At 37.6% G+C, this 24,615-nt stretch overlaps 1 protein-coding gene and 1 long non-coding RNA gene across 2 annotated transcripts; one reads left to right on the top strand and one right to left on the bottom strand.

The window, feature by feature from the left end:
• The first annotated feature begins 3,310 nt into the window (after window positions 1–3,310).
• LOC310728752 lies at window positions 3,311–17,151 on the top strand. Its single transcript, XR_014534323.1, has 3 exons — window positions 3,311–3,342; window positions 7,750–8,436; window positions 16,564–17,151. It is a non-coding gene; the product is annotated as an uncharacterized lncRNA (long non-coding RNA).
• LOC310729321 (arg8-vasotocin receptor-like) lies at window positions 11,978–14,167 on the bottom strand. The gene is made up of 2 exons (XM_083547435.1): window positions 13,147–14,167; window positions 11,978–12,777 (listed from the first exon to the last, which is right to left on the bottom strand). Exons 1-2 carry the CDS (start codon window positions 13,997–13,999, stop codon window positions 12,503–12,505), a joined length of 1,128 nt encoding a protein of 375 aa, XP_083403561.1. The 5' UTR covers window positions 14,000–14,167; the 3' UTR covers window positions 11,978–12,502.
• Window positions 17,152–24,615: the final 7,464 nt, after the last annotated feature.

Below are 24,615 nucleotides of genomic sequence, written 5' to 3'. Positions count from 1 at the left end.
AAAATAGTAAAAAGAAATCACCAACATACCTAAACATACACTAAACATCCAAAATAAATGCTTTTTTAAGGAATTTCCAAATTTTGCTCCATCTGAACATTTCTCAACATATTATTTTTTTCTTCTCTGATCTTTACAATATTAATTCTAAGAATGCTATTAATTCTACACATGTCAGTGGTGTAACACGGATTACTGATTGTTTTTTTTTCTTTGTTTTTTTAATCTATTGTATAATGATAAAAATATTATATGGTAGAATGATAGTTCCCTCTGCTCCTTTTTCCTTACTAGTTATTAGTAAGATTTGTGTAAATTCTTAAATATTTGAAAAAAGTATGGAAAATCTATATTTATATTTCAGTCGAATCTTCCGAGGTTTCACTGTTGCAGCTCATCTCCCTCCAGAAGGCTTCAGGTTGCTGGGAGCCTAAACTGGCCGAGGTGTTTGGGAAGACAGAAAATTAGCTTATGGAGCAGATTCCTGCAAAGGTTAATACACAATAAATATGTGTATGTACATCATGTCAAATTTACATGCAAATGATTTTACCGTTTTTTTTTTCATAATACATATTATTATTTAAGTAATTAAGTATTTTCCAAAAATTTACAATTTTGGTTATAAAATAGTGCTTTACATTAATATATTGTGAGGACCCTATGGAGAAATAAAAAAGAATTATATGTTTTGAAGTCTTCTGACAGTAAAACCAGTCAAAATCTCATCTGGGGTATTTCTATTAGGAATCCAGATTAAACATCTTCCCCACACTTGACACAAACATACCGTAATTTCCGGACTATAAACCCACTGAATTATAAAAATATTTTTATTTTTACATTAATAAGCCGCACCTGTCTATAATCCGCAGGTGTCTACACTAATGAACTTTACACAGGCTTTAACATATGACACGTTACACAGGGTGTAACGGGTGAAATATGTTGCGCTTCCTTTAGGAGCATAGCGGTATTTTGAGAATAGCATGCCACTGCATTCTCCCGGTATTACTGCATGTGTGTAAGACTGAGGATTATGTCATTATTTTCTGATGCTGATTTCTAAGTTTCTTTGACTAACCCTTAACGCTGTGGCCAAGAAAAATAAAAAAGCACGCGTTTTGGAAACCTGTCTGTGCTTATATGATTTCTGTTGCAACTGTAGTTAGCGAGCTCTCCCTTCACCCAGACTCAACGCGTTACAACGGCTTGCATCTAAACAGTAGCCTACCAAGAAAGTCATTGTTCACTGTCTTTCTCCTTCCTTTCACAACTATTTCTCTCGGGAGTTTATCTTTTGGCATCGTCATGCGTTTAAAAAACAAGTTTTTTCTTCCGATGACGTGCAGCTCAGAACACAGGTGAGGTGCGTTTTTTCGTTTCCGTTCGGAAATTTCATTGGTCTAATGTTTTGTCGCTCAGTTTTTTGGCTTGAAGTTTGTGAAACCTGGAAAAACCCAAAAAAAATATCATAAATTAGCCGCTTCGTTGTTTAAGACGTTTAAAACGTGGGAAAAAAGAAGCGGTTTATAGTCCGAAAAATACGGTACTTATATGCAGGATACAACTTGCAGTGAAATGAAAACCCCATCGGCTGCTCATAAATCGTGTATTAAGTAAGGTCTATTAAAATAAGATATAAAATAATAAGGGAAATTTTAAAAAAAGAAGTAAGAGAAGATATGAGGAAAAAACATTATATATCGATAGGTGGTATTTAAAAAAATAGTGCAAATATATTTAGATGTGCAAAAAAAGTACAAAGTACAACATGTAAAAGAGGTACAGTATAACAGACCAAAATCAGTAGCAGTAGCATAACAGTCATAATGTTTTTAAGTAACAATGTTATGTCTGATCGGGGTAACTGCATTAATGTGTGTATAGTTGTTTCTATTGCAGTGGATAATATGATTATGTAAGTTTTCTCTTTGATTTTGTATGCAGGTGAAACCAGATGTCTGGGCTACATTTCTGGCTCTGATTTGGCTACATTGCTTTAAGATCGATGTCACGATCGAGTGGAAAATTTTGCTATGGAAGCAGTTTCAATGATCCAATCTCATAAAGGTAACCTCTACATTTCCAAAGTTACTTAACTTTAAAATAAAAGAAAAAATATATATATTTATGGCTGATTTTGATTCAGCCTAAGTCTATGTTTAACTGACACAACATTACCAAAATTACCACTAACATTTTTATGTTGTCTTGCTGTTAGGCATGATTATGATGATGATGATAATGATGCTGTGTGTGTTTCAGTGGTCAGAGTGACTGATTGACCTAAGAGGTACCGCTCTACTGGGCTGTCAGGTCAAAGAAGATGCTCTTGGACTCTGAAGACGTACATCATCCACACAAAATCCATGGCATCATTTCTTTTCCCTGCATTTTAATAAAGCTTCCCATACAAATGAAAGTTATTCAAGCTCTTACAAATATGATGACGATGGCAGTGAAATTATTAGCATGGTCATACAACACTGGAAATGTTATCATCCTGTAGCACATATTTGTCTCATATAAATCAATTGTTCAGAATACAGGAGGAATATTATATTTGATTGTTAATGATTTTCTTCAGTTCAGATTTGCTGATGGCCCATGTTTTTAACAAGGTTAGTGAATCACTGATTTCATGACATGGTGTGTAACAGTAACTCATTGTTTCACTTCTTAAATTTAGCTATAACCTTTTGAAAATATAAACGTGTTACCCAGTTTTGTTACAAAACGTATTTTTTGGCAAATCAGAATATATGGTCACATTGTTATTGCATTGCATTCGTTGGATACTGGTTCACCATTAAATGATTGCTCTGTTTTAACTATAAATTTGACCTTATATCTTATTTATACTTTGATATGTATTTTTTTTTTAATTTTCTTTTTTTTTTGCATCGCTTTCACTCTATACTTTACTAACATATGACGATTCTAATGGTAATTCTATAATGATTCTAACCTCTAACCTCTTTTATAGGTAGCTGATACACATTGTTATTTAATCTACTTAATAGAACTTGTCTATGTGTCAGGAATCCACCTGCCACGCCCCCTTTGGCGGCTGTCATTGCCTCCACTTCCTTGAAGCGCACGACTTCAATTGTGCACACCTGGGACTCGTTTGGCACTCATCCCCAGCTTTTATTTAAACCCCTCAGTTCCACTCACTCACGGTCCGTTATTGTTCGTGTATGTTGGTTCATGTGGGTTCGTGGTGTGTATCCCTATACGTTCTTTCCGTTTCAGATTTCGCAATCTCTCCACGGCTGCGCTTTCTTCCCAAAGCGCACCCCGGATTTATTTCCCTGGGGATTTATGCTGGACTGCCGTGTGCGTATGCTTGTGTGTTTTGAGTGCATATCTCTTTGCGAACTGTGCTCCGGCCTTCGCTTTGGTTCACCGCATAACACCATAATTGTCTTTAATATTCATTCACTCACTTCAAAATAATTTTGCATGCATATGGCCTCTAATGTTTTATTCAGGTAACTTCTAAATAGCAGATTTAGGAGCCTCGGGGTAGCAAGAAGAAAAAGACAAACTAAATTTCACAGCAACCCCTGCATGTCACATGTCTCTAATCACTCCTGTTTCTTGTTTCATTCTGATTGGCAACACTAAGATCTGGTTTCTGTGTATCTCATGGTCATGCATTTGTTGATGGTAATGTTCATTGCTGTTTCCTTTTATTATGCTCCTACTTCCTAGCGGTGGTGTTATCTTGTTTCTTGTTTCCATCTTGTTTGCATTACTCAAGTTTGCACTTGCTTTGTCACTACTTCATTACAGTAAAAGGAGTAAATGAAACTATTTCTTTTCAATTCTAATGTCTAAGGACTTGTTAGGATCGTGTTTGCATTTATTATAAATGAATAACCCAAATATAACATTTTAAATGTACAGTGAGGAATTTGTCATAATGATTCAGTTATCACTTACTGTGTAAAATACTGTAGCTAAAAATTGAGGCTGCCAAAAGTGAACCTACTATATGAAATGTTTAAAATGTCAAGTTCTCATAACTCTCTATTCATGCAAATACAGGTCATGTTTGAGTAAAAGTTCACATCAAAAATCTGAATGGCAGAAAAATAATTTTTCATAATGTGGTTGTTGGTTACACATTCGCTGATTTTATTATATTTTTTAAGAAACTGCTGATTGCATGGGAACCCCAAATACAACAGTCAGTAGAGTTTATACAGAATAGAAAAATAAATCATGTGATGGTCTGCAGGCTGAAACACCTTAATGAAAGCTAAATTGAGAAGATAAACAATGTACTATAGAGATTTCCAACGGACATGCAAAGCTGTGTGTGTGTGTGTGTGTTAAAAGACTGAAAAATTAAATGTGAAAAATTGTCAAAAGCAGATTTATTTTGTGGAACCTGTTGACCTAATAATTAATTAAATATTGAAGTATATTAACTGGTATAAGCAGGATACTATAATAGGTTATTTCTGCATGATTTACTGATAAAATGTCAGCCAAGTGCATTTTTCACTCTTATTTTGCACGCCTTAAATATCAAAGATTTATTTGGGCTTTGGATTATAGACGTCTTCGAATTTTTATTTCACGTTTTAAGAGTACCATCAGGTTCAGCTCCCATTTTGCACTGAATTTGCAGAGTGAAAAAGAAAAGTCTGCACATGCATAGTTACTGTAACAGATATACAGCTCCCAGTTTGTGTAATAAAATTCTTTAGCTCTTAATGTCTATCCGCTCTCAAGCTCCTTGTCTGTTTTCATTATCAGCAGCCTAAATTTTAATGGCAGAAATTTCGTGCTGAGTGGTAAATTTATGAACTCATGCAGATTCCAAATGCATTGTCTGATTTTTAGCTTCCAGCTGTGCTTTGGATTTACTGTATATGGTTATTGTTTTAATTTTTAATGTCAGTTTGGTATGATTTTGTTGCCACGATTTAGAACATTTGTTCTTTTGTTGTTGTAAGCCATAAGCACTTTAGCCAGATTATATTTACTACTATTTTTTTGTAAGTTCATGTGAAAGAAGAAAAGGTTGTGAAATTAATTTAAACCTAGTAAGAGGGTTGGATGATGTAAAAAAGTTTACACGTGTAGGCAACTGTAGCATTAATGGAAATGCCAATAAATTGTGTATGAATTCATTCATTCATTCATTTATTTTCTCCCGCTTCCGGGTCGCGGGGGCAGCAGTCGAAGCCTGCCAATCCTCACAGCACCGTCCCTTACGGTCCCTCCTGCAGTTGGTGAGCCCACGGGAAGGCGGCCCCACGTCACTCCGTCACGGACCTTGATATTTCCCTCGTAAGGGACCCCCGGAGCATAGAGGGTTAAGGGCCTTGCTCAAGGGCCCAAGAGTGGCAGCTTGGCGATACAGGGGCTTGAACCCCAGACCTTCCGATTGGCAACCCAGCGCCTCAACCGCTGGAGCCACCACTCCCCCTATGTGTATAAATATTTTACTTATTACACAAATTGTCACTAGGTTACGTATGTAACCCTAACACTTTGGGAACGCCTTGCGTTGTCCATGCTCTAAATCATGTGTCAAATCAGGCCAATAGGCAAGTCGTGAAGTCATGGATGACGTTGCGTAAACCAGGGATCTACAAAATGGGTGAGCGATGGTAGCGACATTAGCTTCTGTAAAAGAAGAACGTAAGCGGCTCTGATGTCGGTCATTGAACCTGACAAAGGTCAAAGGGGTGGACCAGCCCACAGCATTGCACTTGTCCTGGAGAGAAACTTCAGCGGACCAGGATGTAGAGGCCGCAATACCCCTGGTTGGAATGAGCCTTGACTCCAAAATGAGTGGGAAGACCAGAGGACACATAACAAAGAAATAGCATCTAAAATCCATCTGCTGAGCGTCTGCTTATTGGCCAGAAAACCTTACCTATGAGGGCCATAGCAGACAAACAGCTGCTCCGACTTTCTCCAAGAACTTGTCCTGTGGAGATATGTGTCCAATGCTCGCACCACTGCTTGTTTGTTCGGGGAGAGACCCACCCTCAGGTTGCCAGACCCCTTCGAAATGGCCCTCAGACGCTGGGCTGCGCTCGCCGAGCAGCTGCCAGAGAGCGGCGAGGAAAGTAGCGTTGACGACCACCCCTACCGCCGAACAGGCCAGAAGTAGCTAATCGCCATTGGGGCATTTAGCAGGAAAACCCTGTCCCTGTCAGGAATCTCCGACAGGGTGAGCCACAGATGCCTTTCTGTGGCTACTAAAGCTGACATAGAGCCACCGAAGGCCTACGCCATTTCCTTTGTGGCTCTAATGGTTAGGTCAGCGGTGCAATGTAATTCTTTGATACCGTCAGACCCAGAGTTAAAACCCTCGTATAACTCTTGCAGCAAGTCGGCCTGGTATGCCTGCAACACACCCATCATGTGGAGGCAACCTGCGGCCTGACCTGCCGCCACATAAGCCCTACCTACTTAAGCCGAAGTGGCTTTTAAAGGCTTAGTAGGCAACACCTGGGGAGAGAGAGCCTGCTAGCATCTCTTCAACCCGGGGCATCTACCTATAGTCACAGTCCTTAAACCCTACTATATTTGCAGAGGTACAGGCCATATATGGGGTCTCCCAGGACCTAGACACGTCGGTGTTTAGGTCGGGAAGAATCGGTAGGCCCTGGGGCAGAGGCTGTGCCACGGGGTGCAAGAACCACTCATCCAGCTTGCTGGGAATGCGTCGCTTTCCCTTCTCATCCGGTCAAGCTATCTCTAGCTTCGCAACAGCCTGGGTCACTACCTCCAGGAGCTCCTCGAACAGCACAGGCTGTGAGAAGTTTGTGGGCTCGCTAGCATCTGAAAATTCTCCCTCCTCGGAGGAAGAAATACGGAGCGCTACGTCGCACGTGCCTGGAGGAAGGAACCACCGAAGTGAGTGCTTCCTCTGGGGAACGGAAGCTCGGCCCAGCAGGGGAGGCTGGAGGGGACTCGTCCATCTCCATGCCTTCTGCTAGGTCGGCCTGCAAGCCCCACGACCTTCAGTGCCACTTTGCCCCCTGCGAGAGCGGGACCTGAGCCACGAGGGAGCTTACTTTCCATGCGGCTACAGCACGGTCTCTTTTTCAAGAGCCGACTGAGCATGCTCCACTCCCAAACAAACAACAGTCCTGTACACCACCCCCACCCCCGTAATTAAACGGAGGCAAGGAGAGACACACATGCAAAAGTTTTGCTTGCTTTTTGCCATTGCTTGCACTCATTTACACACAAAGCGCTTACCTGAACAAACAGAAGCTAATGTCGCTACCATCGCTCATCCATTTTGTAGCTTCCTGGTTTACGTGACGTCGCCCGCCGATGATGTCACGACTTGCCTATTGGCTGGATTTCACACCTGATTCAGAGCGTGGACAACGCAAGGCGTTCCCAAAGCGTTTCGACGCAGCTCGAGTTCCTGAAAGGGAACTATAAAATGTTTGGCCGATATTGCAAGTGTGTGTATTACAGCTTCTGGCTGTGGATGCTGTAATGTGTAAATCACTAAAGTAAGTAAGCTCTTTATTTCATTTAAAGCGTTCTTCAAAAGTTCTCAAAGTTTTTCAGGAACTGTGTGGTTTAAGTTTTTTTTCTCTCTAAACAAAAAATTTACAGTATATAGAAACTTTATGTATAGGGAGACAACAAACAAGGAGTGGATTGTGTCCATAGATTTTAATAAAGCACTATTGAAAACTGGCATCGAAAACCAAGCTTGTGAAAAAGTGGTTTGTTTGATTGTTTGTTTTTCAGATTGACACCTCTTCTTTTGTCCAAAAGAGGGCAGTGTGTGCCTGGAGTTGGGTAGGAAAGACCTGAACACGTGCAATGGAACGACATCATTCACACTTAGCAAACAATTTATGACCACATAAGCACAACGTGGAAAATCATATAGACAGCTTAAAAAGGTCCTGTTTACACAGTAAAAAGAAGTGTGTATAATTTATATCCATCTCAAAATGCATTATAGCCAGTTATATTTAGCATCTTTGCTTTCATTTATTTAGATTTATTTACATGACACAGGATGTTTTCTAAAATATTATTGCCATGATATGGCTCTATTGGAAATCCAAATATTTTTAATGATCTCACAATAATCTCAGTGGCCAAGTTGCACAAGCAACACGAGGCAGGGTACGTTTTTAGAACCAGCGGCAGGATATTCAAAGTAGATTTAAAGACTAGTATTAGGTTTGTTTTTGTTTTTTTACTGGAAATGTCAGATTGTGTTTTATTTTGCAACTACCTTTTCATCCGCTGTCGCAGTCAGGTAGTTATGACTCGGGCACATTTCTTTAAAAAAGACTTTGTAAAACCATGGCAGCCCACTTCAGCGACTTTGCTCTATGTTCCTGTTTTGTTTTTAAGAATGGATATCTTGCCAACCTACAATCCACATCTTTCTTGGTGGCTTTTTAAAGTGGTGTATAGAGTGTAAGAAATACACACACGCACACCTACCATCATTGTAAAGACTTTCAAAAGCCCTCACAAGTTTAAAATTGTCCTGTGAAACTGTCTCATTCTTGTGGTCCCTGTCAACATCTCATGCGTTTAGCCCAGGTTACAAAGATGTATGTGTGCTAACATGATTAGATCATATAAACATGTCCTGTTAAAATGCATTAAATGCAAATTATGGCCATAATTTGCAAATTTGCATGTGGCGGTTGCCTATACAATATATTTCAGCATGTTTTTAGATGCAAAGCTTAAATGCAAAACCAACCACCCGTAAACACCACATAACGAACATTATAATAAACAGCTAATTGGTCTGACACTCAAACTTGAACTTCCTTGAGTGATAACAAAGTCATCTCGTATATAGGAAATGTATTATAAATTTGAACGGTATTGCTCAAATATTAGGTTTTTCTTCTCTGGCACACGGAACGTCTAGCTTGCATTTCAGTTATGTTGTTTTTAAATTATTTTTTTAATATATTCTTAGTTCATGCATGTCTTTTAGTGTCTATAATAACACTCATGTCAGCTTTGGGTTTCTTGTTTCCTACAGTAAAAATAAGTTAAAAGTAAACTGATAAAGACTGAAGGATGTGACACGTGTCTTCTTCAAAAGGCTTTAATGTGGTCTCCCCCGTACTGATGATATTTAGCCTTGTGTTTTTCAGAGCACATGCTGTTATTGGAGGGCTTTTGTGTTTGTTTATTTTTTGAAGTACACACCTTTATAAATGGTTTTCCTATGCCATAGGACTGTATTCCAAAAAAAAAAAAGTTTAGCACCTGAATCCACTAAAATTGAATTATGTCCTGCTATGCAGTACAGAGGCTCAGAAGAAGGTATCTCTAATGTCTGGAGACCTGAAATTTCAAACCACTCCACGAGTGTGCTTGAAAGTTTGCTGGCATTTCTTTTAACTTTCCCAATCCTCACACTTGGACCACTGCTGGTGAGTACTTAACCCATTACAGTGTTGTGGAGTGAGCAATGAGGCAATAATATAATATAGGCTGTGCTTGAGTGGGAATACACATGAAGTAAACTCTGGCAACTATTTCCTATAATCACCAAGGAACAGGTTTATTTCTGTGCACAAGCATGATGCAAGTAATGTATCACATGCGGCTCATTTGCGCAAGAATGATATCAGATTCTCCAGATTCTGGTTCTACATTTGAATAAAAGCTTACCTTTTTTTTGGCCTAAATGTTATGCCAATCCAATAGTCACAGTGATCACACTTTTTCCTTTATTTATAAAAGTATAATAAAAGTATAAAGTGTAACTATAAAATATAAAAACAAAAAGGGATGGTTATGGATTTGAATGAGATATTGACAATAGGCCAGATGTAAAGTGTCTGTGTGATTGTGTTCATGTCCTGATATTAAAGTATAATGTGAAAATTAACTCACACTCTTTGCTGCTGCCAAATGGCTGGCTGGTTAGAACATCTGTGTAAATCTGGTGTTTAAATTAGTGGAAAGTATTTCAGGTGTTGGTATGAAAAATAACTTATGCTCTTGACCGCTCTGTGTAATTTTTTATTTTATTTTTTTCCTTCAATGCTGCCACATGGTTGACTGATTTAGCTGGTGTTCCTATTAAAGTGAACAGTTAGTATATAAAGTGGGTAAATTATTGATGCAGAAAAACATTTGTGTATCATTAACATCTCTTTTATTGCACTAAAGATTAAGACGTGGTACGTTTTAATTTTTTTAAGAAAATCAAGCATTTTACTTTCAATATTGGAACTTTTTTAAACAGCTTTATACATTCAATTACTGTAAGTCTGTAACCAAAGCATTCCTGCATTGCTTTGCAAAAACTACATGTATCTGCAATTTTTTCCACATATCTTCTGTAATGTTCTTGACATTGACTTTTTATATCCTTCATATAATATTTTTAGCTTTTATCCTAAACTACATGTATACAAGAAAATTCTGGTGTATTTGAGAAGGCAGATGTGAAAGGAATTTGTCAAACAATAATGAAATGTTGCGTGTGAAGAATAAAATAAGTCTGAGGAATTTGAAAGTAATGAGGTTGAATTGTTAATTTAATAAACAAGGCAATGCAAAATGCTATTAGTACTTTAATCAATATAATGTTATTGACAAAAGATGTAGATATTTATGCTATTTAATGTTTAGCCAAGTTATATTTTTTAGATAAAATAAATATATAAAGACATTGTATGGCGTGTGTGTGTGTGTGTGTGTGTGTGTGTGTGTGTGTGTGTAAATACCTATGCTTAAGACAATTTATAGTTTGTACCTGAATCCAATCCTTGCTTTAATCTCAGTATAAATTTTCAAAGGTTCAAATTGCTAAGCCTCTGAACCACCTTTTTGATTATCCTTCTCACTATTATCACACAAATGTGATTGTAGTCTTCTATACTAAATGTTCTTTTCCTGAAACAACTCCCTAAAATACCTTTATTTCTGCTTTAGTTGGTAATTATTAGAATTATAGATTTGTTTTGTATAATTGCTAATGCTGACAACCCCCTCACTCTCTCCACACATCACATAACCCATCCTACAGTACTTTAGCACACACAAACAGAAAAGGGACTAATAAAAATCAAGCATGCAATTACTTTTTAAGCCGTTCTATGGAGCAATCCCAGGCTGTTGGTGTAATGCCACCGTATTTCACAATGAGGAGGGGGAAGAAGAGACGTTTAAAGGAAAGAGTGATTTATTGTGTTTTTGCAAATAGAAACATCAATAAGCATGGGGAGTGGTGCAACAGATAACGCTTAGGCAACAGACATTGTATAAACATCACTTCGTCTAGAGTTATTTATTTTAAATTGTTCTACTTGATGTGAGAAATATTACACTTTTAATAACGCCTTTTATACAAACGTCGACAAAAAATAACATTCCATTTTCTATTTGAATTCGGACTGTACAGCAACAACGGCTTTAACAACACAATAAAGCGAATAAGTTTTAAACTACTAAAATCATCCAAGTTCTAACCTCATATGTAGGATGATATATGAAGAGCTTGCTAACACAAACACAATCTTATTTTTTATGTAAGATGACCAGAAAGTTGGAAAATAGCATATATGTGATACTTGGTAATAAAAGTTTGCTAGGACAATTAGTTGTGCAGTTCAAAAATAATCATGCATTAAATCGGAAATGAGGATTGGAGCAAAAGTGAAACAGACAGAAATGTGGTGATTTTTTTCCTGCAAGAAACAAACAGGATGTCCTTGGATGCAGTAGCATTAATATTTTTTTCTTTACTTGTACTAGGAGACTCAAATCTTACAGTGAGCTTAATGAAGATATTGTTTGGATTGTTGGAGAGGACGTTCTTGAGGAGCCTGCTGTAGAGCTCTGACCTCAATCCCACTAAACACCTTTGGGATGATTTGGAATTCTGACCTCACCCCATGCCTCCTCACCCTAGGTCAGTATCTGACTTTTCCAAAATGGATGAAATACCTGAATTAAGCCTTGTGGGTTGTATAAGCACAAATCTCCTCAAACACACTCAAAAATCTAGTGAAACATCTTCCAAGAAGAGTGCAGGTTATTATAACAGTGAATAAGGACTAAAAACCCCCACACATCTTCAATGAACACTATATGGACGAACTTTTGTCCATTTGGTATACACATTTATGGCAGAGTATATAACATATAACAATTAACACATCATGTTTTCTGTATAAGCAACTGACACACAATCATTAGTGACACAAAAGGCTCAGGAAGTGATGTGTGTAACTGTGTAATGAAAAAAAAAAGACCAGGTTTACAGAGTAATGTTAACTAACACTATTTTTCTGTTTTCCACTGCTGCACAATTTTACAATTATCTAAAAGCAAGAAACATGTATTCCATGAAACTGGCAGTATAGACTCATTAGAGTCAGAGCTTTTGTGATTGGTTAATTATGACTTTTTGTATTCTCTATGCTTGAGATCAGGAGTAGTCTACACAAAAACAATCCAGTTCCCAGCAGCATGTTTTGTGAACATGTGACTTTTTAAAGCATCACGTTCCACGCCGAGTAGATTTAGACGAATGCTCAAGCTCTTTTGAACCACATAAGGAGCCTCGATTGGGGATCTTGCTGAGTTCAGTCTGCTTCCGTAAGCTGCTGTCTGAATACTCCTTCTTGTCAGTGCGGTGTATTTTCTGACAGCAGGGGAAGCACGGTGTGAATTCTTGAATGAGGTGACCACTGAAAATCATATAGATCCAAGGGTTACAGCAGCTATTCAAGCTCGCCAGCAAGGCTGACAGAGTCACTGCTGTGTTCTCGGAATCTGGTAAATAAACACATTTTTGGAGAATTTAGTCATTTTGTTAGACCTTGAAATCAATTCAATTCAGAGTTAACAAAAGGATAATTGATAATTATAAATGTAGTCACACATTGATTACACAATGATTGAAAAGGAAAAAAAAAACATAACTCTTGTAAGTTGTTTTATTGGTTTGTCTGTAGCTATACAAACAAAATAATTCAATGATCTCATTGTAATATAGTTTGGAATCCATTGTGAAACATCTTGATGGACTGGTAATGACAGAAGGATTTGTTTAAGAGCTTTGGAGATTTAGAAAGGTCCTTGTGCATAAATTAGACTACATTTGGAGATAGACAGAAGTAAAGTAAAAAAAAAGTTACATACCGGCCCAAAGGAAGTTCTTATCCCAAACCGACCACATCTGCACGATGAAAAACGGCGCCCAGCACACTATGTAAGCCAACACGATGACAAATGTCATTTTGACTGTCCTGAGTTTGGCTCTAGATATAGTGGTCACACTGCTCACCGAGCTGCTCCCTATCAGCCCGTTTTTGCATGCCCTGTTTCTTGTCTTGCACCTGATGTTCCTCCAGATGCTGCGGCAGATGAAGCTGTAACATATGATCAGTACGACTACGGGCACGAGGAAGATGCCCACTGTTATCCAGGTGATGTAGGCGCGCGTGCCCCACGGCTCGATAAATTGGGCCCAGCAATCGTAGACTTGAGAACCGTTGCGGATCTCGCTAAACGAAAAGATAAAGTACTGCGGGCTGCTGAGTGCAAGGCTGCCCAGCCACGTGCTGCCGATCATGGCGTAGGAGCGGCGCGTGGGCTGCTGCAGGTTCTTCAGTGGGTGGCATATGGCCATATAGCGGTCCACCGTCATCATCACCATCATGTACGTGGACGCAAACATGCCCAGCACCTGGAGGTGCTTCACGATGCGACACAGGAAGTCTGGCCCGTAAAATCGGAACGTGATCTCCCAGCAGAGCTGGGGCAACACTTGGAAAAAGGCTACCACCAGGTCCGCCAGACTCAGGTGCTTGATAAAGAGGTGCACCCGTGACGGCTTCTTCTTCGACTTGCACATCGCTGCCAGGACGCTGAGGTTGCCCGCGACGGCCACGACGAAGATCAGGCTCAGGGCCGTGATCTCCAGCTTGGCCACCTCCTCGTTGCGACCAAATAGGTCGCTTTGGTTAGTTGACAAATTCATAGATGAAAGCATTGAGCAATAGGGACATCTAACAGCCAGAGGTATGGGAACTGAGGCAGCTCTGAGATACTGTACCCGGAGAAATACAGTACGCGCAGGTGGTGCGCGCGCGCTACCCTTTATCCAAAGCGCATTTCTCCAAGAGCGCAGCGCAGAAGCACTCGGGTAGACTGTGGGCTCTGCTCCTCCTGCCGCTCTCCTCCTCTGTTTTTGTTTTCTTCTGAGCCGTAATTCAGATCAGAGCTGCTATGACTGCGTCATACAATGATAACACCCACTATTTCAGGTCTGCTGTTAGTCATGCAGCCCCTATATCTTATATCTTACTTATATTAGGAATCATACTTATACAGATTCCTCACAGCAAATTCACACCAAACGTGCTGGGGTACAACAACTGCAAAAAAAAACCCTAATATAAAGCATACAACATTAAATATAACAAATGGAAAAAATAAATAAAAAATTAGGATAAGTATTAGGAACTGGATTTAATTACATGCTAAAGTACAGGTCCAAAAGTCCAGAACAATATTTCTCGCTAGCTCTCTCTCTCTCTCTCTCTCTCTCTCTTTCCAGTGAGACCAGTAATTAATTTTTACACGAGTGTGTTATTTGAGCATAGAGTAAACAGTATAGAAAGGAAATTATTTATAAATTGATAAAGAAGGATCCACCTTTAAGTCTGGCTCCTCTCATGGTAACTTTCTCATCACCTCTGACATGCTTATAAGGGATACATTCATAATTTGTATCCTGAATAAATATATTTGCATAAAGTTTTTTGTGACATTCCATAGTTAAAGGTTGAAATTAACTGGATTTAATGTTTTTGCTTAGCACTCTTTTTGTTTGAACACAAAGGTTTTTAGTACACACGAGTGAAAAAAGAATCATAGAAATATTTACATGAATTTCAGAGTCCATCGTTCTCAAATGAGGACCTAGAATACCAAAATTTAAGTTATATACCCGTACATAAAAATCATTCCCCGAAATATCAACATAATCAAAAAATTGAATTATTTGATGTCTAATTGCATTGATGAAACAAAGAATTGCATTGCTTGCTTCATTTCAATAAATGTAACTTTAAAATGTATATTTATTTATCCGCTTGGTGTTCTACTACATTTTTTGTTTGTTGTGCAGTAATGGATTGAACACAATGAGACATTTTTCGAGGTAAAGTTGACACTTCTAAAGTGCAATGTAAAAATCCAATGGTTGTAAAAAAAAAAACATATAGATTGTCTTCTCTAATTTATTTATTTAATTGATTTATTTGTTTGATTGTTTGTTTTAAAATATTTGCTATATAAATCATTGCTGTGCTATTCTGTACAATGAGTTTGACAAAAATGTGTGTGTGTGTGTGTGTGTGTGTGTGTGTGTGTGTGTGTGTGTGTGTGAGTGAAAAGAGGAGAGAGAGGAAAGAGACTGTATTTGAGCTGCTTCGAGATTATACAGAGATTGAAAAGAACCACAAGGAAGTTAAACAGCAGCAGGGAATACATGTTTTATGCATTTGAAAAGACATATATACGGTACAAAAATCATGGCCCACTTAAATGCAAAACCTGGATTAAAAAGTCTTCAGTTTCCTAATGTAATATAATATAAATTGAATAGCATTAAAATAATCAAAAATATGTAGATCCTTTCTATTTACTTCCTTTTAAATTGAATAGTGAAAAAAAATTATCTTGTGCACTGATAAATGCAGGACCCTTTTTTTAATGTAATTAAAATTTACTAATTTGAAGCTTATTCGTTGAATTATATTATTACAAATCTTTGTCATGTCATTTTAAATTGGCTAGACAAAACCGTCACCAGGATTTGCTCAAGAATATTGGAACCAGGAATATTAGAGCATGTTAACATTGATCTCATTTTTAGTATGCATATCTCAAGATAGATTATAATTAAAAAACCTAAATACTAAATTAGGTCTCCAACTTGCAGTGCTTGAATGGGATTTTGTAAACACAGAGTGGAAAAAGAGCCCATTCCAACCTCTTGGCACCACTAAAGGTGACTATGATGGGCACAGAACTAGACCATGAAGCAATGGAAGAAGGTGCCTTGGTCTAATAAATCACATGGATGGCCAAGTAAGTGTGCATTTTTTTACCTTAGGAGGTAAAAGAAGGACCCAGGATGCTCTATAAGTAAAAGGCAACTTGGAGAAGGCAGTCTGCAATAGTCTATGGAAACCTTGATTTCTGGCATTCATGTAAAATCTGCTTTGACATGCACTGCCTATCTACACATTATTGCAGACCAAGTACAATCCTTTGTACGGTAAGGGTATTCCCTAACAGCAGTTTTGTCTTTCAGCAGGATAATTCCATCCTGCCACACAAGAAAAACCTTTTCAGGAATGTATAGAAGAACATGACAAGAGTTCAACGTGTTGACGTGGCGTCCGATAATTCTCAGCTCTCAGTCTGATTGAGCATCTGTTAGATGTGCTGAACATTTTTTTTCTCAAACATTTTTCCACTGCGCATTATCTCTCTACCCGTACCTAAAAAGTTTCCATTTCTGATTTTTTTCCTTCTCGCTTTTAGAATGTCTCTCTACCTTCCGGATGTACTGTAACCCTCTTCCTCTTCTCCAAGCTTGATTGGTTCCTGTTCTTAAACAGGAGTGACACTGAACGCTGGAACTGACATCTAAATGATATGACAGAATATTGATCAGGACAGAATCTTCCCATCAAAAGTGCAGCAACATGTTTACTGTTCCTGAATGCCTCACCAAGGATTCCCACAAGGATCGCATTGTTTACTTTTGTCTGAAGAGTGCTGGAGCTGTGTAAGAATTCACTGGTAGTGATGAGATCCTTATGTCCTTATGTTGGGGCTTATTTACTTCCAATTTCAGAATAACGGGGTCATTGCTAGTGCCATTTTACACACACACACACACACACTGAGGATTTATTTTCTAGATTAAATCTTGCAACATCTTAGTGAAACAAGCTCTTCTGTGGGAAATTAAGAATGCACTAAATGAAATTAATCTGGACTGAACATTTGTCTCCACAGACCTCTACAGCACTCTTTACTAGGCTTACAGTTATAATGAGAAATCCAATTTCAACTTTTATTAGACTCTGACATCATGAACAGACAGAAAATAAAAAGAAATAAAACACTATTTACGTTACCAGTGCAAAGTTTCTATTTCTATATACTTTACAGTGTGTTATTCTGAAATGTTGTGCAGTATAAGTACAATGTGTACAGTGGTCATAAATAGTGCAATGACGGAGATGTCGTATGTGTTTATAAAAAGTGTACAAAAAAAGAGAATATTATATACAGTATGTGCAACGGTTATGATCTTGAGTATTACAATATATATAAAGTATATTACACACCATTGTACATTCCATTTACTGTTAATTAAATTCCTATTATTCCTATTATTAAAAATTCCTATTATTGGAAGCTAATTGTATTTCGAGGCGCTGTACCATAATATGTGCAATGACAATAAATCAATTAATCTAATTTTCTAAAGCAGTGGTCCCCAACCCCTGGGCCGCAGACCAGCACCGGTCCGTGGGTCAATTGGTACCAGGCCGCACAGAAAGAATACATAACTTACATTATTTTAATTTTATTTATCTGTTTGTAAACAGTGTTTTATTTTGGGAAAATAACCGAATTCTCTCTGCCACATCTGTCTATAACTCACTCTTGATGCATGTCAAGATGCCTCGGTCACATGTCTTACCTCCATCCACTACCTTCTTAAAGGGGCTGGTCCGGCCGCTAACACATAATACATTACCGCTAAACTAAAACCCCCAAGCGAGCAAAATGAACAAAAAAGCAACACAGTGGATTCACGTTTATTATTATATTTAGAAAATACCATTTTTTTCTGGTCGTATCATTTTATTTTATTGCATTTATCAGCGACACTATAAAGGCCTGTCCGTGAAAATATTGTCTGACATAAAACTGGTCCGTGGCTCAAAAAAGGCTGGGGACCACTAATCTAAAGTTTAAGAGACTTATCAAATTAAGGATCAACAAACATAAAAATAGAGTGTATCATAAGTAGAGCTATCATAAGTATCATGAAGATAGTCAGACTACTGATAACCCCAAATGTACCTAAAACAGTCCTTGTATTGTATGTAGTGTAGCATTGTGCAGTGCAATTGACTTAACAGGATATTTAAGAGTGATGATAAACCTTTATTAGTTTTTACAGTAAAGCACTACTACATTTTTTTAACTACATATACCTTCACAGTAAAATGTTGCAGACAAACAATGATGTGAATGAAATTTTGATAAAAGCACTCCATTTTGCCTCACAACAGCACTGTACTGAAAGCAATATAATATATTCTGATAGCGTGAACTTTTCTGATCTTTCTGGAATTTGGGAAACCAAATAAAACTTAAACCTGATACCTAATAAAATCTGATAATCATATAATTGGATAGCTGTTGTTGAGCTGTAGCCAAAACAATATTTTTTAGTTTTGAGAAAGGCGCTGTTGTTGTTGCGAAACATATTGTTCTTAGACAAATAAATTAACTTTCCATTCTTTTATGTGGGTTTTAACTTTTAAGCCATTTCACTCATGAAACAATGAACTCCTTCACTCATCTGGGAAAAAGGTCCCACTAGAGTTTGGTATGTGCTTGTGTAGGTTTTTGCTCATTTAGCCAAAAGGGTGTTAGTAAAGTCAGGTACTGATGTAGGTGAAGTGATGAGGCCTGGGGTGCAGTCAGTGTTCCAATGAATTCCAAATGTGTTCAGTAGGGTTGAGGTCAGACCTCTGTAGCAGCCCACTCAAGATCTTCCACCTTAACCCATGTAAACCATATTTTCCATGGAGCTTGCTTTGTGCAAAAAGAAATTATTATGCTGAAACAGGTTTAAGTTTGCTTTTAAGGAACTGCCTGCAGAAGTCCTAATACTTGTTCAATAATAAGTGTCTATAACATTAGAAAACACCATACCATTATCAATTACCAGTTATTTTTTATCTTCAGTAAAACTTGAAAGAAAACAAATAAGCACATCTGCCATGTTACATTTAGTAAGTCAGACGAGGATTCGATGAGGACATAAATTTTGACAAACAAATCCATGCAACAAAAACATCCATCTCGAGCAGGCAGAGAGAGATTATGCATGTGTGCAGATGTGTGGTTAAGTCTGGTTTTAACAAAACAAAAACACAATGAAAAAGGGAGGTCTGTAAATGATCAGCACATTCTGTATAGTATATTAATATTTTGTTTGGAGAACATTCAAAATAAAGTAAACTTGAGATAGATAAATAGATGTACATGTAGTTACAAAGATAGATAGATAGATAGATAGATAGATAGATAGATAGATAGATAGATAGATAGATAGATAGATAGATAGATAGATAGATAGATAGATAGATAGATAGATAGATAAAGACAGGCTTTGCATTTTATGCATTGTATTTTATTCACCTTGTTATTTAATTAAGCATGATTTATGCAATAAAAAGACATTACATTTATTGCATAAAAGGCCTCTAAGAAATGCAATTCAATTTGGCAGAAAATTAATTTTTTTCAATTTAATTCAACAATATCGAATTTTGAAGATTCAGGCCACTGATGTCACTGACATGCAGTTTCTATGAAATTTAACACTAGATTATAGTGAGCTTTATCATGTGCCGGGCAAAAACATTACTATCAACCTTCGTTATTACAAAAATTTTTATATTAAGGCACAGAAATATTTGAGTAGTTATATTATTATATTGTATTATTCCCAATATTCTCTCTCTCTCTCTCTCTCTCTCTCTCTCTCTCTCTCTCTCTCTCTCTCTCTCTCTCTCGCTCTCTCTTTCTCTCTCTCTCTTTCTCTCTCTCTCTTTATGGATTATTTGAGTCTCTAGGCAAAATTTGGGAGTTTCTATAGAACTCAAAGGACATGGTCTTCACAGCTCCTTTTGTAACACTGAAATTATGCTGCATGAACAAATTCAATAAACCTTTCCATTAAATAAATGAGAATATTCAAGCATCTTGCTGAATATTTTGAAGAAGTTTTCTTTCACCATTTTTTGAATATGTTATGATATCAAATTGATCATCTAACAGACGTAGTGTGGATCAGCTTAACCTAAGGCTCCAAGTAAAGACAACTGAATTAACATTATAATAAAAGCTGTAAAAATATTTCGGGGCCCTAAAGACAGCTGGAGCTATTCAGTCTTACTGTAAATGGGTTTTAGCTAGAGTGAGTTCATCTCTCCATTCCATAGTAATATGTGGTACAGGTGAAGTCTTAAGTGGGGAAGTGGTTAAGGCTTTGGGTTACTGATCAGAAGGTCAGGATTCAAGCCTCAGTATTGCCAAGCAACCTCCCTTTGGCCCATAAGCAAGGCCCTTAATCCTCTGTGCTCCGGGGGAGCAGTAGTGACCCCAGCTGTCTTAAGCTTCCAGCTACATCAATGGGATATGCAAAGAAATAAGTTTGTGTGCTGTACTGTGCTGTAATGTACATGTAACAAGTACAATAAAAATCAGCTTTATTTTAAAGTGTGGAACATCACTAGCTTATTATTTAATTTGGATGGAAGTTGGAAGTTAATTTGTTTCTAAATCCTGAATGAACAACAAAGTGCGAAAACTAATCAAATATGGATATTTTCATAATGATGTTTTAATCGTATAATCATCTGCAACTGCAAAACACATTTTGTGGTATCAAAAGTTTTAATCACTTGTGATCAGGATCAAAAAGCAAGCTGAACCCAAAAAGCATGAAGTAGGAAAAATGTCATATGGTTTGTACAAATCAAGTTGGTTAACAACAGAGGTGGGAAGTACTGTACTTAAGTACATTTTTCTGGTACTAGAACTTTTTACTTTCACTCATTACATTTTTATCTGTACTTTCAACTTCTTACATTTTTACATTATCTTTTCTCTGCTTGTGTCCAATATGGTGGATGTTCAGCCTGGATGCATTCATTAGGTAACAACATTTTCTATTTGTTTTGTATTAATATATAAAAAAAAAGGGCTGTCAAGATTCATTGCAGATCCATTTTAACGGCATTAATTTTTATTAATGCATGATGAATGCAGCGCACATTTTTGACCATTTAAAAAAATATATATAAAGAAAGAAATCTGTATTAAAGAGGTGAAATTAAAACCTTCAACACAATGCATTTTTTTCACAACGTCCTTTCTTTACTTAAATAAATAATACAATTAAATAACTCCACCGATATATAAAAAAAAAAAATCTAATTAGTAAACATTTGAGCAAGTCTCAATCAGCATCAAAATCCTTCATGATGCACAAAATTGACCCTCTGGGGTCGACAAACGTGCCGGCGCGGTTTTGTGGCATTTGTTTTCCTCATAACGTCGAAACAAATTTAAATTACTCTGCCTTTTCTACAGATAAGAGCAATACATCATTTGAATCTGTAAAGGGTCTATTTTAAATTGTCTACACTCATAATAACAACAAAATGTGGTGCTTTTGTAAAAAAAAATTAAGAAATCAGATCTCTGCCATCTCTGTCATCTTTCTTCACACACACATAAATAAAACCTGAATCTCAGTGAATACTTGCCTCCCAGACATAACAAATACAGTGAGGAAAATAAGTATTTGAACACCCTGCTATTTTGTGAGAGACATAATCTAAAAAGAAAAATCCAGAAATCACAATGTATGATTTTTAAACTATTTATTTGTATGATACAGCTGCAAATAAGTATTTGAACACCTGTCTATCAGCTAGAATTCTGACCCTCAATGACCTGTTAGTCTGCCTTTAAAATGTCCACCTACACTACATTTATTATCCTAAATTAGATGCACCTGTTTGAGGTTGTTAGCTGCATAAAGACACCTGTCCACCCCATACAATCAGTAAGAATCCAACTTCTAACATGGCCAAGACCAAAGAGCTGTCCAAAGACACTAGAGACAAAATTGTACACCTCCACAAGGCTGGAAAGGGCTACGCGGAAATTGCCATGCAGCTTGGTGAAAAAAGGTCCACTGTTGGAGCAATCATTAGAAAATGGAAGAAGCTAAACATGACTGTCAATCTCCCTCGGACTGGGGCTCCATGCAAGATCTCACTTCGTGGGGTCTCAATGATCCTAAGGAAAGTGAGAAATCAGCCCAGAACTACACGGGAGGAGCTGGTAAATGACCTGAAAAGAGCTGGGACCACCGTTTCCAAGGTTACTGTTGGTAATACACTAAGACGTCATGGTTTGAAATCATGCATGGCACGGAAGGTTCCCCTGCTTAAACCAGCACATGTCCAGGCACGTCTTAAGTTTGCCAATGACCATTTGGATGATCCAGAGTAGTCATGGGAGAAAGTCATGTGGTCAGATGAGACTAAAATAGAACTTCTGGGTCATAATTCCACTAAACGTGTTTGGAGGAAGAAGAATGATGAGTACCATCCCAAGAACACCATTCCTACTGTGAAGCATGGGGGTGGTAGCATCATGCTTTGGGGGTGTTTTTCTGCACATGGGACAGGGCGACTGCACTGTATTAAGGAGAGGATGACCAGGGCCATGTATTGCGAGATTTTGGGGAACAACCTCCTTCCCTCAGTTAGAGCATTGAAGATGGGTCGAGGCTGGGTCTTCCAACATGACAATGACCCGAAGCATACAGCCAGGATAACCAAGGAGTGGCTCTGTAAGAAGCATATCAAGGTTCTGGCGTGGCCTAGCCAGTCTCCAGACCTAAACCCAATAGAGAATCTTTGGAAGGAGCTCAAACTCCGTGTTTCTCAGCGACAGGCCAGAAACCTGACTGATCTAGAGAAGATCTGTGTGGAGGAGTGGGCCAAAATCCCTCCTGCAGTGTGTGCAAACCTGGTGAAAAACTACAGGAAACGTTTGACCTCTGTAATTACAAACAAAGGCTCCTGTACCAAATATTAACATTGACTTTCTCAGGTGTTCAAATACTTATTTGCAGCTGTATCATACAAATAAATAGTTAAAAAATCATACATTGTGATTTCTGGATTTTTTTTTGTAGATTATGTCTCTCACAGTGGACATGCACCTACGATGACAATTTCAGACCCCTCCATGATTTCTAAGTGGGAGAACTTGCAAAATAGCAGGGTGTTCAAATACTTATTTTCCTCACTGTATATGAATAGAAAGCTCATTAGAATTAGATGTATAGTTTCTGTGGTATCACCTCATTACCCGCTCGTGTGGCCCGTTGTTGTCTCTAATATTTACCTAATTTAAAACACCATAATTACTATAAAACATTTACAAGAATATTTTGTCTTCATGTTCTATGTTGAGTTTGGTTTTACCTATAACAAACATGCATTTGCACAAAGCATCCATATTGGTCCATGCCCTTGTTGATTAGAGCATCAAAAACTTGAAATGTATTAATTTAAGGTACATTAACAGTAGAAGAGATGAAAATTCCTGGTTAAGTGATATTAATTTGCTATTATTCGTGAGTTAACCCACAACAATCAGGCAATTAATCACGATTAAATATTTTAATCGATTGACAGCCCTAATAGTTGAATGTGAGGTCCAGTTTCCAGTGTGACACTAAAACAGGTAGTAGTAATGGCTACTTTTTACTTAAGTACACATCAGAGCCCAAACTTCTTTACTTTAACTTAAAAAAGTATAGTCAGTACTTTAACTTTTACCAGAGTATTGAAGGATGTGAAGGATGTGTGTACTTTTGCTACCTCTGTTTACCAAATGTAGGTGGTATCAATTTTGGGCAAAAACCAAAGACATCAACAAGTTTGGCAAAGTAAACTTATGCATAACACTGAAAGTCATGCGGTTTTCCTACTCTTTGTTGTTAAAGTTTGGCAAGCAAAAATACACAAAAATGTGAGCTTGATATGGAGGTCTTAAGAGACAAAGGTAAGATCCTATACTAAGCTCTGGGGAGAATCTTTTTCCAGAGTTAATAATCACAGATTACAATCGGTTCAGTGAACTGAAATGTGTCCCAGACACAGCTGCAAACATAAGAAATATACAGAATCAGCTAAAGGGTTAAGCCACACCTGAACATCTGATTTGGCTCACACAGAGGACTTCGCTGCCTGAGTATGAGAAATGGCTTGTTCGTGGCATGAAGGCAAACTTTTGAACAGTGGAACCCAGCCAACCACAAGACTTTACGGCAAGAATGAAAAACACTTGAATGCAGTAGAATGTAGAGACCCATTAGTCTTTAGATGGCAGGGGATATGAAAAAAAAAGTACTAAAAAAATAAGTTACCAGAGAAAACTAAAATTCAGGTTTAGTGTTGTAATTAAACCTACATAGTAGTCTAGATATAAGTTTAACCATAGGTCCTTTTAGCTACATGACCAGGTCATAGGAAAATTGAGAGGTGATGTCATGGGTGCATCATTTTCTGACTAATGTAGAGAGTTAAGCAGCTGCAGTGGCAATATTTTGAGGGATCCCACATAATCTACATTAGCACAAAGGTCACAGACTGTGGAGACTATGGGGACTGTGGGAATGAGGCAAAGCACTGAGGGCATCAGGAACTGTTCAACTCTGCTATCTCAGTGGAGTAAAGTGCGGTATGGTCA

Source organism: Silurus aristotelis (genome assembly GCF_946808225.1).
Source record: "Silurus aristotelis genome assembly, chromosome: 7".
Taxonomy (NCBI): Eukaryota; Metazoa; Chordata; class Actinopteri; order Siluriformes; family Siluridae; genus Silurus; species Silurus aristotelis.
This window is presented reverse-complemented; position numbering and strand designations above follow the sequence as displayed.

Excerpts from the sequence above, each read along its gene's own strand:
- LOC310729321 (XM_083547435.1), bottom strand. The coding sequence starts at position 13,999 with ATGCTTTCATCTATGAATTTGTCAACTAACCAAAGCGACCTATTTGGT. Across the intron at positions 12,778-13,146 it reads TAAGAACTTCCTTTGGGCCG|ATTCCGAGAACACAGCAGTG; the intron begins GTATGTAACTTT and ends TTTATTTACCAG.